Source organism: Uloborus diversus, chromosome 6 (genome assembly GCF_026930045.1).
Source record: "Uloborus diversus isolate 005 chromosome 6, Udiv.v.3.1, whole genome shotgun sequence".
Classification (NCBI taxonomy): domain Eukaryota; kingdom Metazoa; phylum Arthropoda; class Arachnida; order Araneae; family Uloboridae; genus Uloborus; species Uloborus diversus.
In genome coordinates, this window is record NC_072736.1 from 28,672,686 (window position 1) to 28,687,242 (window position 14,557).

The 14,557-nt window shown below is 33.4% G+C and overlaps 1 protein-coding gene across 2 annotated transcripts in view; it reads left to right on the forward strand.

The window, feature by feature from the left end:
• LOC129225161 (very low-density lipoprotein receptor-like) overlaps positions 1-14,557 on the forward strand; it is a gene marked incomplete at its 5' end in the record, with an annotated part of 44,748 nt that overhangs the window by 22,039 nt on the left and 8,152 nt on the right. The window contains 4 exon segments of one of the 2 annotated variants that reach the window (XM_054859724.1): positions 167-313; positions 3,840-4,082; positions 9,781-9,905; positions 11,908-12,048. In XM_054859724.1, coding sequence (XP_054715699.1) covers positions 167-313; positions 3,840-4,082; positions 9,781-9,905; positions 11,908-12,048 — 656 coding nt within the window. 2 annotated transcript variants of the gene reach the window in all.

The following is a 14,557-nucleotide window of genomic DNA, read 5'->3' on the forward strand; positions in this document are numbered from 1 at the left end:
TATCTCCAAATTTTTTATTTTGTTACTTGCATCCCTTTGCTTCTAACTGCCTCATATATAAAAAGTATTTTTAGTTTTTTAACAATAGGAGTTTTGTCATGTTTTATTGCATTAAATGCTTTTTAAAGATTTAGTAAAGTTTAAATTTGTTTCAATTTTTCTGTAGGAAAGAATTATTGTGGTGAGATGAATGGTCACTGCTCCCATCTATGCTTACCTACTCCACATATTAATGATAACTCTCCTCGTTATACATGTGCTTGTCCAAATGGCATGGAGCTTGCCCATGATCATACTACCTGCATCACCCAAGGTAAGTTCTTTGCTTCATGTTTAGAAAGGAGTTGCTGAATTTTGTATTTATGCTTCTATATGGTAGCTCTTAAAAACATCTATTTCACCAGTATTACACAGATATACAGTCGAGTCCCGACTTACGCGAGGGATGCAATCCAAGACTCCTCGCGTAAGTTGAAATTTCGCGTTGTGGAAAAATATATGCATACAAATTTTTTAAAGCATACCAAATACTTTTAGGCACTTATAAACACCTCTCAAACTGCTCTAAAGCATTCCTTAACCGTTACAGTTTCTTCCATAAAGAACTAAACTTTTACTATAGTAAAAAAAAAACTGTTATTCAACATGAAATACTTAAGATGCACAAAATTGAATGACCAATGGGAATAAAAGATATAAAATAAAACAACACGGTACGCACTGCATGCAGTAAAATTAAAATGATGCACAAAATAGTACTGTACAATAGATACAGTAGCAATATTTAAGAGTTAAAAAATGAGGATACTAGTGATGATTTATGCTCCAAGATCAGATCGTTATTCTTATCCAATACATTTTTAACTACGCTTTAACTTTTATTTAAAATGTTTTAATTTGTGGCTACATCTCCTCTACCTGATCTTTTTATTAATCCACAATGCAAGAGGGCGCATAGCTTCCATTTTCATAATTTTTACTTTCCTAGACAGCTCTGCAAGCTTCAATATCGAAACTAAGTTCTAAACTTCTACAGACATCTTTTTGTTTTGACTTTTAATTGTACATATGGAAGATTCACTCATACTTATTGTCGTGCTACCTTCAATGTTTTGTAATTGTTTAAGTATATCGAGAATCTCAGCCTTTTTAAATTTTTTTATCAGAAACTTTCTTTTTCTTCACATTTTCAAACTTTAGATGAAGGTGACCCTAAGGTGCCATTATGGTTATTTGATGCACTAGACTAGTTTGGCGTTGGAACTTTTGGCTGTCAGTGATGCTCAAAGGGATGTAATAACATTCACGAAATCAATATTTAGTAGCCAATAACGAAGCTGATACTTCCTTCTAAAAAAAATTCATGTTGTGGGCGAAAAATTCGTGTTAGCTCTAAAATTCGTAACTCGTGAAAAATTCGCGTTATAGTCATTTTGCGTAAGTCGGATCGCATTGTAGCGGGAGTCGACTGTACTTTTAATTAGTTGCTTGTACACAGCAGATTTAAGAGCCGGGGGGGGGGGGGGGGGGGCACGTGCCCCTCCCTAAGAGATAATTTAACTATTTTATTTTTTATCTTTCAATCAACTTCTCTATAATGTAAAGAATTTTCTTTACAGTTATTTAAATAGAGCTCAACAAACACAAAGCATATTTGAATAAAAGCATTTTTGTTTTGCTAAAGAAGTAACACTGGAGGCGGAGGCCAGAGCGGCAGAATACATTCAACTCACTGGTTTCAAATTCAAGGGAACATAATATCTCAATTTGTCCAGTTATTCTTATTTAATGGAATTGATCATTAACATTTTTGAAAAAAAAAATGTGTAGACGTACATAGTAGAGTCATTTCGATCCAAGAAGCTATCTGCGAACTAATTTCTTTTTCAACTTATGTAAAATGAAAGAAATCACATGGTGGTTTACATGGTAAAACCAAAATATTAATGGAAATTGCATGTTGTATCTAAATACTATCTCAACTGTATAATGGTTTTAAAAACCAACCAGCAACGACTTTGAAATTCACAAAGAAATAGTTGATGTTTCCCATGTTAAGCATTCTCCGTTGTAGATCAAAATGATGAAAAACATTGCTTTTGTGGAAAGAACAGAATTTGAACTCTGAAGTAGATTAATGAATGCAGTTTTTTTTTTAACCTCTCCATTACTTTATTTTAGATCAGGTGGAATATAAGGTGTCCAGTATAAAAATTAGCTCACCACGTCAATTTTCGGAATTTTTTTTTCTTTTGTAATCATGCACTTCTATGTAGATACATGAAATTATGCTACGAAGCATCTAGCTCAATTAGGTTGAAAATAGTTGCCAGAAAGAGATTTTGAGAACAGTTTAGGTTGATTTGACAACAGCTCAATCAGGGAATGCTTTTTTTTTCTCTCCTTTAAAAAATGCTTTGAGCTGGTTTTGACACTAAATGCCTCAATATCCAATGAACTAGAAAATAGCCCGTCAAGGTATGACAGATGAAAATCGCTTCTACATTGCTATTGCCTGTTTGGTGATATTTTGATTGTTGAAATTGTAACCCTAACTCCAGTGGATTAACCCTAAACCCCAGTGGATAGTGTTCATTGTTGACTATTTTTTCGTTCCTTCATTCCCCTGAAATGACAGTCTTATTAGTAAAAGAGTTAAGTTACCGGATTGAGTTCTGCCTTGTCAGGATAAAGCCTTTCCCTGCATGTTAAACATTACACCAAAAAAATATTATCAAATTATCATAGCACGAGTTTCATTGTTGAAACACGCACATTACTCGATCATTGGCTATTATATATATGAGGATGTAGCCAGATCTGATTGAAATACTTCTTGAATGTCATTTTTATGGACATATGTTATACTAGAAAGAGATGCTGTTAAATATTGATATAGGTTATTATATTATTCGGGGGTTATGGTGTATTGTGCATTAAAAAAGTGAAATGGTACTGAAACACATGGAATCAAAGGGTTGTAAGTGTCAAACTTAAAAATTTGAAGATGACTAGTACAACTGGCAGATGAAATCCTCCTCTGTTTTGGAGCAAGAGATGGTATTAGTAGCCTTGATACAGTTTGACCACCAATGAGATGGAAAGGTAAACATTGGGTTTAGAGGCAGAAATGGATGCATCTGTTGAGGTTTCAGAGATGCCAGCTTTTGCACATTGTATGTTAGCCTCTAAATTAAGCAGAGTCATATTGAAATCAACGGAGCATGCGCATCAAATTTTCACTTCGCTCCCTCATTCATATAATCCATGAATAGACTGTAGGTGCTCCTATTGAAAAAAACAAACAAACAAACCTCTGTATGAAAGCCTATCTACAGTTTGAACTTTGCATGCGTTTTTCTCAAAATTTTAACAAATCCACTTACATATTTTTGCTTCTCAGTACCTCAGTTTGCAAATAAAATGTTAACCCTATTTTACAAACTATTCACAAGTTGGGTGTCATAATTTAAGTATTCATGCATCAAAATAAACGAGTGTTTTTAAAAATGTGGATTCGTCTAATGTTAAGATAGTCTTTTACATTGAAGTAGGTAAAAGTGTTTCTTTCTTTTTCTTTTTTTTTAAAAGAAAAACTCAAAAAGGGAAAAAATTGGTTGTTTGCTTCTTTTGACTTGATACTGAATAATTTTTAGCAAAGTAGCACTGAGTCAACATAAACAGTTGGAAATCTGATTCAGAAATTTGCATCAGGTGCAGATAACTAATCAATATGTTACTGATAACTAAGTTATTGAAAACTAATCAGTATGTTTATATGCAGATCATTTTCCTAGTTGTGTGGAGAAGTTTTTCTTCATAAATATCTTTATATTTAGAACATTTGAACACTTCTGTCACTGAGAATTATGCTCTGTCTACTACCTCTGTTTCACAAGGCGGGAATGTTAATGTTGCCATCACTGTGAGTTATCCTCTTTCTTCCACCTCTACGGTTTCGCAAGACAGTGATGTTCATGTTGCCACCAGCAGTACAACAGAATCATACAATTTCATTAATGGCTCAAATTCTTCAAGATTCGATTTTGGCAATATTCAGCCCTCAGAAAGCTCCATCATAGGTATAAACATTTTCTAGACTCATTTGATTCTTTCAACGTCTATTTTTTTTTGTTCTTCTGATGTCTGTTGCATGAATCCAATTGAAATTCTGGTCAGATTTTTTTGTAGAGCTTGCTGAACTCATTTCAGTCAAGTTGTCTACAAATTAATTCCCAGAGCTGTTGTGCTAAATGTAGTCTTTTATTTTTATATGTAAATTTAAGCAGTCATTGCTTGTTTTTGTTCTAGATTTACATTTGGAATGTTCTCGGATGTGCATGTTTTACATTGATTTGAATGCTCTATATTGTTTGAAATATAAAAAATGGCTTTTAACTTTTACTTATTTGCTGTGATTTATGCCTATAAGTAATTGCTAGAAAATTTTCAGTATTTATGTGGAATGCAATTTTTTCTTTCATTTTTGTTTTCAAGATAGTTGTTGCATGCTTTATTTTCTTGATTTATATTTCTCTACTTTTAAAATATTCAGAATTTTCCATAATCTTATGTATAACAGTTTAAAAGTTGTTTTTCATTTGAGGAAATAATGCTTTTAAATTTTTGTAGTAAATGTGTTGCAATTTTTCAGCAGTTTGCATGTTTTAATTTGTTAAAAAAATGGTATAAAAATGGTAGTTTTATCTTCAGCTTCCATAAAAATATTAATGTTGTTGCCTGACTGGTGGTTACTTTCATCTATACGTGATTTTTCTTCCGAGTCGGTAGCGTTCTGGTACTGGAACACCGCATATCCAAAGAGCATTCCAAGAGCAAACCGTAAGCTTACTACAAACGCACCAGAATTCCCGACGGGGTATTTTTGAGACATCTGGGGGCGAGGTTGCCCGATTTTTCCGGTACCGGACAAGATTCAACCAATCACAGAGCGTCTTCAATTTTTACGTCTTGTTTATTAACGCCATTTTAGTTTTCACCTTGTCATCTGTACTTTGCTGGAAGGAAGTGTCCCAGCAACATAGTATTAAAAGATTGAAATTAGTCGCATAGCAACGAAGCGCCAAAAAATAAGTTCTTTTAATATTTCTTACGAGTATACTTTGATAACCAAGGCTAAATCATACATATATTTAGTGTTTGCCAAACAGCTGTGCTCAAATGTTAGTGGTGAATTTCATACGATATTATAGTTTTAAATTTGTAGTTCATTTAATTTGTCTGAAATTTGAAAAAAAAAAACTACTTCCGTATTTAATACAATGCGTTTCAATGAATATGGAGCACAAAATCTGTCAGTGGAGCGAATATTTATTTTTTGTTGTGATAATGTATTGCTTATTGATTAACTAAACAACTTCTTACTTATATTTTGATTTTTGTACTATTTTGATAACTTGGACTTATAGCTATAATATACGATGAAAAATATTGAAAACGAAACTGGGGGGTCAATAAATTATTTCGTGTACAACGACGCAAACAAAAAAAGAAATAGCTGTTATTTGAAATTCTGACTCATCGTAATAGATGCACTATTTAATATTATTACTTGCACTAGTGTTAACTTCTAACATTGAAGATTTGATAAAGAGATATTACGATTTTATTGATTTTATTCCGTGATGTATTTAATTTTTTTCCCAACTTCATACTGTCGACAAATGTTTCAATAACGATCCATTTTGATTTATTTTCAATGAAATGCTATCTGACTGGTGAAAAAGGGATAACACAAAAAAAAAAAAAAAAACGCCGGAAATCATATCAACAGAACAGAGAACACTCCAATCATTCTATTTGTTTTGTCATTTTACTAGCTTTAAAATATTGGAACACTTAGGAACAATATTTACATTCTACTCCTTTATTTTCCTGCTAAAAAACTCCAACAGGGACTCTTTTATCTCTTTTATTATTATTATTATTTCTATCTATTTACAAAAACAAATTAACAAAAAGATACAAAGCTCCACTGACTCAGTAGACAATGTGTCTGCTGCTCAGTTATTTCGCATTTGGGATGCTGCCAAATGTATTAGCATAAATCATAACTAAAGCTTTTTACTCATAAAATTGCCCTTTCATATCTACCTACAAAAACATAAAATTGCATACATTCATACCATTCAGCCATGGGTGCAATTTTAGTGGGAAATAAATTTAAAAATTGAAATATAAAATCAGGTTTTAAGCAGAGGTGCCCATACCTTTAAGAGCAAATGCACCCCCCCCCCCCCCAAAAAAAAACATGATGACCATTTCAAATCTGCAGCCCCTCCTAAAAAGAAGAAAATACCCCATAAACAACTTCCTAAAAATTTCGATTCCGCAGTCTGCGCCATGACCCCCCTCCCCCTGGTGGCACCCCCTGTTTCAAATTATTTTAGGAAATATATCGCACAAAACCCAGGATTTCACGCTGTAGTTTCAAATAAAAATTATTCTGTAAACATTTTGAGTTTCTTTTATTCTTTTATTTATTTATTTATTTTTTCAAAATTTCTGGTTTTAAGACCTGGTCTTGATTTAAAATTTTTCAAGTATATTTAAATTTATTACCTGATTAACTTTGCAATATCAACCCTCTAAATGTACAATCATAATTCAATTTATGCAAAAAGTTGCTGAAATGATGTACCGAACAATTTATAATATATTTAAATAAAAAATGTAGCTCTTGTCGCGATAGCAGATGTATGAAACTAATCTATCCGGCATCGGAACGGAAATTCAGAGACATATTTTGCTGTCGGTAATTTTTAACCTTTTTCCGAAGCAAATTACCAAAGTTGAAACATTCCAAACACTTCAAAGTAAGAAACTTCGGAAAGTCATGCGTCGTGTGACAGCTTCAATTCCGAGAGTGGAACACGTTCTGGATCGCTGGAAGTAACCGCCAATATTTGAGAGTGGATAACTGATTGAGTGCAATTTAAATGATTTCATTTTATAAAGTATGAAAGGTTTTTTGAAATTGCATTAGACTTTTTGTATTATTGCATAGTTTGTAAAATCTCTATAGTATTTTCATAAATTAGTTCAGGTAGATAGTATTTTTACAAACAAAAAAGGCAAAAAAATTAGTAACTTCAATTCAGCCTAAACATAAAGAAATTGTCCTACTATATTTTAATGCAAATTAAATGTTACTTAAACAATTACTTCAGGAATCATTCTTCTCCTATTATATAGCTTGTATAACCTCAATATTTCCATAAATTAATGAAAGTAAAGGGAATTTTTGTACTCTTACCAGAGAAAAATAAAATTGTCAACTTCAGCACGAACATAAAATATTAATCCAGTAGTTGCCTAACTATATTTGAAAGTAGATCATGGATAGTACAATTCTGTACCTCAGAGCCAGACTAACGTAAGTCAAAAAATTGCGATTTTCTGTTCATTAGTGCATTGTATGTAGAAGCCCATTCAGTATGGAGTCATGTGAACGCAATTCTTATTTTAAAAAATCCTTTTCAATTTTTTACGAGGGTTGAAAGAGCTTACGTCCTATCCTTTGCATGTGCCAGAAAAAAGTTTTTCCTCTCTCCTATAAAAGTACCATAATGTGACTTAAGTCCTTCTAGAGTGCCTTGAATGATCAGAGTGACGACAAGCACATCCCCCCTGAGAAGCGGGAAGTGCCTCTGTCCGCCGGAGGGCATCTTGACGAAAGTCTCGTAGACTTGACATAGGAAGATTGGATGGGTCTCAGAAAAACGCTTTGTTTGTGAATAATCAGTTTTGTAGTGACATTTCACCTTATGTCTCAAGTGCATAAATGTATAGGCCATCACTTTTTATCATTTTTGGAACTCTAAGCGAGATATTGATTTAATTATAGAGCATTGATCTTGGGATTTTGGATTACGATAGTGTTGGCGGGCTTTTTGGCTTCACTAACCGTTGCGGCAACCATTCTCCGCTTCAGGAGCGTTTGATTTTCGGATTTTAGAAGTTAGTTTTGCTTGTAAATGGGTTTCATCCCGTAATATTTTTACTCAAATGAAATAATTTTGTGAGAATAAAATGCATCTTGATTTTAAGAAAAAGAAATTTATATTAGTTATTATATGGAAACTATTTCAAGTTTATTCTATGAAGCTGCTTATTATTTATGATTCATTATAGAGAAAATGAAACTGGTGCACATTTTTATTATTTACACACAGAAACCATAAAGGGGGGGGGATGTGAAACTCGATTCCAAAACCTGAATGTGAATGTTTCATAAATAAGTTTAAAATTAACTAAAATCATTCATATTCATAGTGTGGGGTATTTCCTAAAGTACGCAAATTCAACTCAGTATTTTTCATACTGTTTCGAAAAAAACTCAAGGAATTAGTATTTTTTCATGAAATTAATATATCATTAAACCACCATTTCGTAAAACATTCAACTTTACGCAAATTTAAAATTACCTAGTTGTAGCATTCAGCTGATGATATGCTTTTTATTTTTTTCTAATTTCTTCAAAGATAAAAGTTTTTTTTTTTTTTTTAAATATACGTTGCGATAACCATTCGAAGTGAATTGTTTATTTTGTTCAGAATTTGTCTGCATTTATAGAGTGAGAAACTATAATTGAATTTTTTTATCAAGAATTCTCAATTCAACATTTTTAAAACAGTACATTTCAGTTATCTATAGCTAGTAGTTTGTTTTGATCTTTTCAATTCTTGGTTTTGTAAAAATTGGATATAGCAGAAATTAATTAAACTTATTCGTATGCATGTATTCTTAACCTGAGAGGGAAAGGGAATTTAGTCACAAAAACAAAGCCAAGAGACGAGTTAGAAATTTTTCTTTTCTGACAATTTTTATTACTCGATTGGATTGCCATTTATGAGCTTATAGAATGAAAATTAGTTCATTGAAATCTTTGCATATAATTCTTCTTGTACTTCTAAATAGAGTTTAAAATGTTGAGTAAGATTGCAAAAGTCTCGATCTTGAATCGGGTGATTTGCCTTGAACCGCCAAGCTACAGGTATATTATGTTTCCTAATTTGCTTCAAGAGGAACTTTTTTGTTATTGCTCGTTACAATAAGCAATGGAAATTCATTATTTATTTTTCGAATTTTCTCTTGTTGAAAAACAATTATCATAGCTTTTTTTTTTCAAGAAGACTCATTTTTAACCCCGACAAACAATGGAATGGGGTTATAAGTTTGACGTGTCTGTGTATTTGTGTATCTGTGTGTCTGTCTGCAGCAATCTAGCGCCTAAACGGATGAACCGATTTTGAAAAAAAAACAGCGGGGAAACACCGCTGTTGTCGCCACTCTGTTCTCAAGGCACTCTACGTCCTTCTGGCTTTGAGGTACAAAATTTAAGATGATGCATAGCTAAAAAAATCGAAAAAATAATTTTGTTAGTGTACACGAAAAGTTACTGTAAGTCACTAAACCTTTGTTTATTGTTGGGCAATATTTCTCTTTGTTAAATAACGAGAAAAATTTTGTCAGCATGAAATAATTTGCTAGTTAACTCCATATTATATAGTTATTCTTTTGATGTGACATGCATGTTTTTATTTGACTCATTTTTAATAGTTTCATCCCCCCCCCCCTTTCCACAAAAAAATGCATGGAACTTAAATCCTGCCTTAGATTTTTTTCAATTATCCGATTCTATAATTATGATAAATTATTCATATTCATGTATTTGAGAATGTTTCTCGTTAAATTATCTATCATTTGTCTTGCAAAAATTAATGCTGTTGGGGAATTAATAGTAATCTCATTTTTTAGAAAAAGCATCAGGGCAGCATAATAGTTCTGAATTACATCATGGAAGTGGAATTTTGCCAGATACTGGAAGATTAGCTGGAATCATAATTGGCGGCTTGTGTGCTTTAATACTGCCATTAGCATTGGTAATTTCTTTTTTCATATTAACAAAATTTTTCTTTTTCGAACTTGTGTTTAATTTTAATTAAAATAATTGATTCAAATATGCCTTTCAAGACATACCTTTTGTCGCAGAAAATAGCTACAGAATTTTTAAAAAAAAATGCATTTTCTTCTGGACTGTGGAGTCGAAGTCGTTGGAAAACATGCAGACTCGGACTCCAGGCTTCTTTTTTTCTCCAATTTTCACTGACTGTCCTGACATTAAAAAAAAAACTGACTACAAATTGGTTTGATTTATGTATAAAGACCTACTAATAAAAAAATAACTGCCATTGGCAACTAGCTGGTTTCTTCCTTTATCAAACTTTCACTTTCTGTAATAACTACCTCCGTCGACCTCGACCCGTTAGTTTGCTTGTTTGTATAACTTTAACTATTAGTATCTGTCAGCAAAGGTTTTGTTCTTTAATATTTTGTAAGTAGAAGCAGTTTTTGAATCGGAAGTAATTGCTTTCAAACAGTAATAATAATGTATTTTTACTTTGATCTCATTTTTAAAATAGTAAAAGAAATATATCCATGGGGCAAGTCGAGGCTCATAGCCTGGATGGAAACTTCTGAGGGGTCTGCAAATTCAAATAAGTTTTGGTGCGTAGGCACTAATCTAAAAGATCCAATAAAATATAGCACATGTTTTTTAAATCTAAAGACTGTTCTCTAAACTTGGTTCTTATTAAAAAGTATTAAATAAAATCAGTATATGATTTCTTGATTACAATGCTCAATAGAAGTTAATCTTATAAGCATTATACTAAGCTTAATTTTAAAGCAACCGATAAAATTTAAGTTCAAAATTGAGAGAAAAAGATATATAGGTATAGTTTCAAAGCTATTTGTACAAAGTGGTATATTTTCGGTTTTTCACAAGGGGCCGTCCATTAATCATGTGAGGCTCGAAAGGGGGTAGGGGAGGGAGGATTGTAGTAATGTATCACGTGTGTTTATTTTTTCGACAAACGCGCAGCACTAACTGAAAAATGGCTTGTATTGTGTGACTTTGATTTGCCACCGCACCATTGCCAAACGAGTGAAGTTCTCGATCGTGAGCCACGACCCCCCCCCCTCCACCCCCGTTGACTCCATTATTCTATTTTGGCACTGAATATTTGTGTAAATTGTTTAACCTCATACATTTGCATTAAAACAATGTCTAAACTATGTGATCTATAAAAACCTATTTGCAGAATATTAGATTAGAAAAAAACCTGGTGTAGTTTAAAAAGAATTTAATGAATTGTGGGCTAATGCGAAACAAAAATATACTACAAAAGAATTGACTACGGCGAGTGATTTGATGAAACCGATGTGGATCTTAAAGAATTAAGTACTGTGTCTACAACTACAACTAAAGATGCTTATCCAGTTGTTGACACGGAAGAAAGACTTGGTAATCTGTGGTCCGAGGATACTCTACTTTAATATTTTTTTGCGTACCTTTCATTATTATAGTCTTTGTTATTATTGTCGTCTTTCATTATTAGATGATACTTATACCTGTATTTTATAAATATTTAAAAAGAATAATAAAATTTTTCGTTGGTACTAAAAACACACGTGATATAGTAGGGGGAGGGGGAGTTAAAAATGCCAAAAAAAAAAAATCACATGATTAATGGACGGCCCCCAAGAAGGCACTTGACTCCTTCCTCGTCATGTGGTATCCGACTGTTCTATGTTGCTGTTCATCTTCAGAAATCATGTATGAAGAAATTATATATTCAACTCTTTGAAATAATGTAATAATTTTCTTAATGTAATAAGAATTTATTAGATGTTTTCAAAGTACTAAATCAAAAATGAGCAGTTGTATTTGCATTGTTCACAAAAAGGGGTAGCAGACTTCAATTTTGTGTATATTTAGGCATGTTATGTTTGAAACATCACTGTTTATCATTCTTTCTTAAAGCTCTGTGCAGCTTTCTATTCTATGCAAATTAAACCTCTTTTTTTCCTTCTCATTTATAGGTTGGTTTTCTAATATACAAACATTATTTGCGGAAAAATGTTACAAGTATGAATTTTGATAATCCTGTCTACAGAAAGACAACTGAAGATCAATTCAGTTTGGAAAAGAACCAGTATCAACCAGCTAGGTCATATCCACCGGTAAGTGATACATCTGCGTATTAACATTTTTTTAATGATATCCACTTAGAATAATTAACACTGAAAGTACACTTTACTGTTATTAATTTATTATTACTTAATGTACAGATTATATAGTTTTCTACTGCAACACTAAATCTTTGCTATTGTGACTTGTCCAAAGGAAAAAATCCTCCTTGGACACTGCTTGGCACAACTCTTCAATATGCACACAACTCTTCCTTTCAAAATTAACGTTCATAGTTTTAAACAGTCTTTATTCTCCTGTTTTATATTATAGTCAGTTTCATACATTTTTTTTTTTTGCAGTTCTCTCTCTTATTTATTTCGTGATTTACTTTTTTTAAAATCCAACTTAAAGTACATTTTCATTTCCACCTGTCACTATACTACAATTGGAAATATGACATTTCTATTTAGAATTTGTGCACTATTTCCACTTAAGTTCAATTTTGCAAATTTTTTGACATCACAAACAGTTAATTTACGTTTTTTTAAAAAGTAAAATTTAATAACTTATTTTGTGACATGCTGAAAAGGAATCGGCAATTTTTGGAATGGAAAACATATCTTAGCATTCAGTAGCTGAGAAATATCTTTCAAAATTAACTATAGCCACTTTATACATCTAAACCTAAATAAAGTTTTTTAAATTCAGTTTTCATAGGCATATTTTCTTACTTTTAGATGATTTTAGTTATTTTTCCTTCAAGGAACATTATTGACCAAAAATGATACATTTCACATGTACATGAGTATGTCGTACAGAGATCACCTGCAGCTTTTTAAAATGAACGAGTTGAATGAAAGACTCAAAAGAATGAACAATCCTCTGATGAACGGATCATCAAAAAGAATGACATTGCCCACCTCTAGAGGACACACACAAATTAACATAATTAAACATGTAATATAAGGTATTTGTGAGCCCTTTTAGTATTTAGATGTCTACATAGGTATGTACACTGCTCAAAACAATTAGGGGAGCAAGCAAAAACGTGAAGAAAACCGGGCGAGACGGCCATGTATTGGCATACAATGGATAGTACACGCGTATCAATGCGCAATACAGAAAAAAAGACGTAAAATAATTGGAATTAAGTTTTAATGCTTTGAAAGTATGGAAAAAACGCTAAAAGTTGATTTAGGGCAACAATTTGGTTACATGTAAATGATGGAAAAAGACACTGTTTAGACATGATGCATAAGTTTTAATAAGGCGTGTGGGCTCCTCGAACACCTAAGACTGCTGCACACCTGTTTGCCATGGATGCGATGAGGTTATCTATCTGACTTTGTGGAATACTGTTCCACTCCCCAAGAAGTGCAATTTCCAAGTCTCGAACAGTAACAGGCGGCCTTGGTCGCGCAGCAATGCGTCGTCCGAGCATGTCCCAAACATGCTCGACTAGATTCAGGTCAGGAGAGCACGCTGGTCATTCCATACGCTGTATTGTTTCAGCTTCAAGCATGTTCTCTACCAGACGAGCTCTATGCGGTCGGGCAATATCATTCTGGAAAACAACGGAATCTCCAATGGCTCCAGAGTAAGGGATGACATGAGGTCGCAGTATCTCGTATGCATACCTTCGGCCAGTCAAAGTGCCATTCCGAATGATATGCAGGTCCGTACGTCCGCCTATGCTGATTCCACCCCATACCATCCAACCAACTCATCTGTATTGTGACTTTTCACGAATGAATGCGAGGTTATTTCGAGTGCCCCTGTCCCTCCATACCAGAAAGCGTCGGATGTCACACTCCAGGCTGATTTGGGACTCATCTGTAAACAACACTTGGCTCCAATCATGTTGCTCCCAATCTCGATGTTCAACATCCCATCATCTTCGGGCAGCACGGTGGCGTGGGGTCAACGGAATGAGGACCATTGGCCTACGTGCATAGAGCTCTCCCTCATGAAGCCGATTACGTACTGTTTGGCTGGACATCCTTCGTCCTGTTGCCAAGAGTAACTGTCTTTGCAGCTGCGTAGCATTCTCTGTTCTGTTTCGACGGGCTATTAACAGTATATACTGGTTATCAGTTGCTTCAGTGGCATGTGACCGACCTTGCCCTGGTCGACGTTTAACATTTCCTGTCTCTTGGAATTGATTCCAAAGCCTTGCAACAACACTTCTGGAGACTCAAACAGCGTCCGCGACACTACGTTATGTTTGCGCGGATTCCAGTCTGCCTATAAGATGTCATGTCATGGATTCCGGTAAATCACTCTGTTAAGACATTCTCAAGTAACCTTGTCTCAAGAAAAAATACTGTGCAATCGAATTCCACAGTTACGGCAATAAAACGGACGTTTCTGCAACATCTCGATTTCTGCTCTTATCTCCTTTTTCTGGTTTTTGACGTCATGAACACTGATTGGCATATAAAATTTTCTTTTTCCGTTTCCTGGTAGGCTTAAAATTATGGATGTTTATATGTACATACATTTTATGTTATTTATTAGTATGCATCTTTGCGTAATTTTGTTAAAACCATGTGCTCCCCT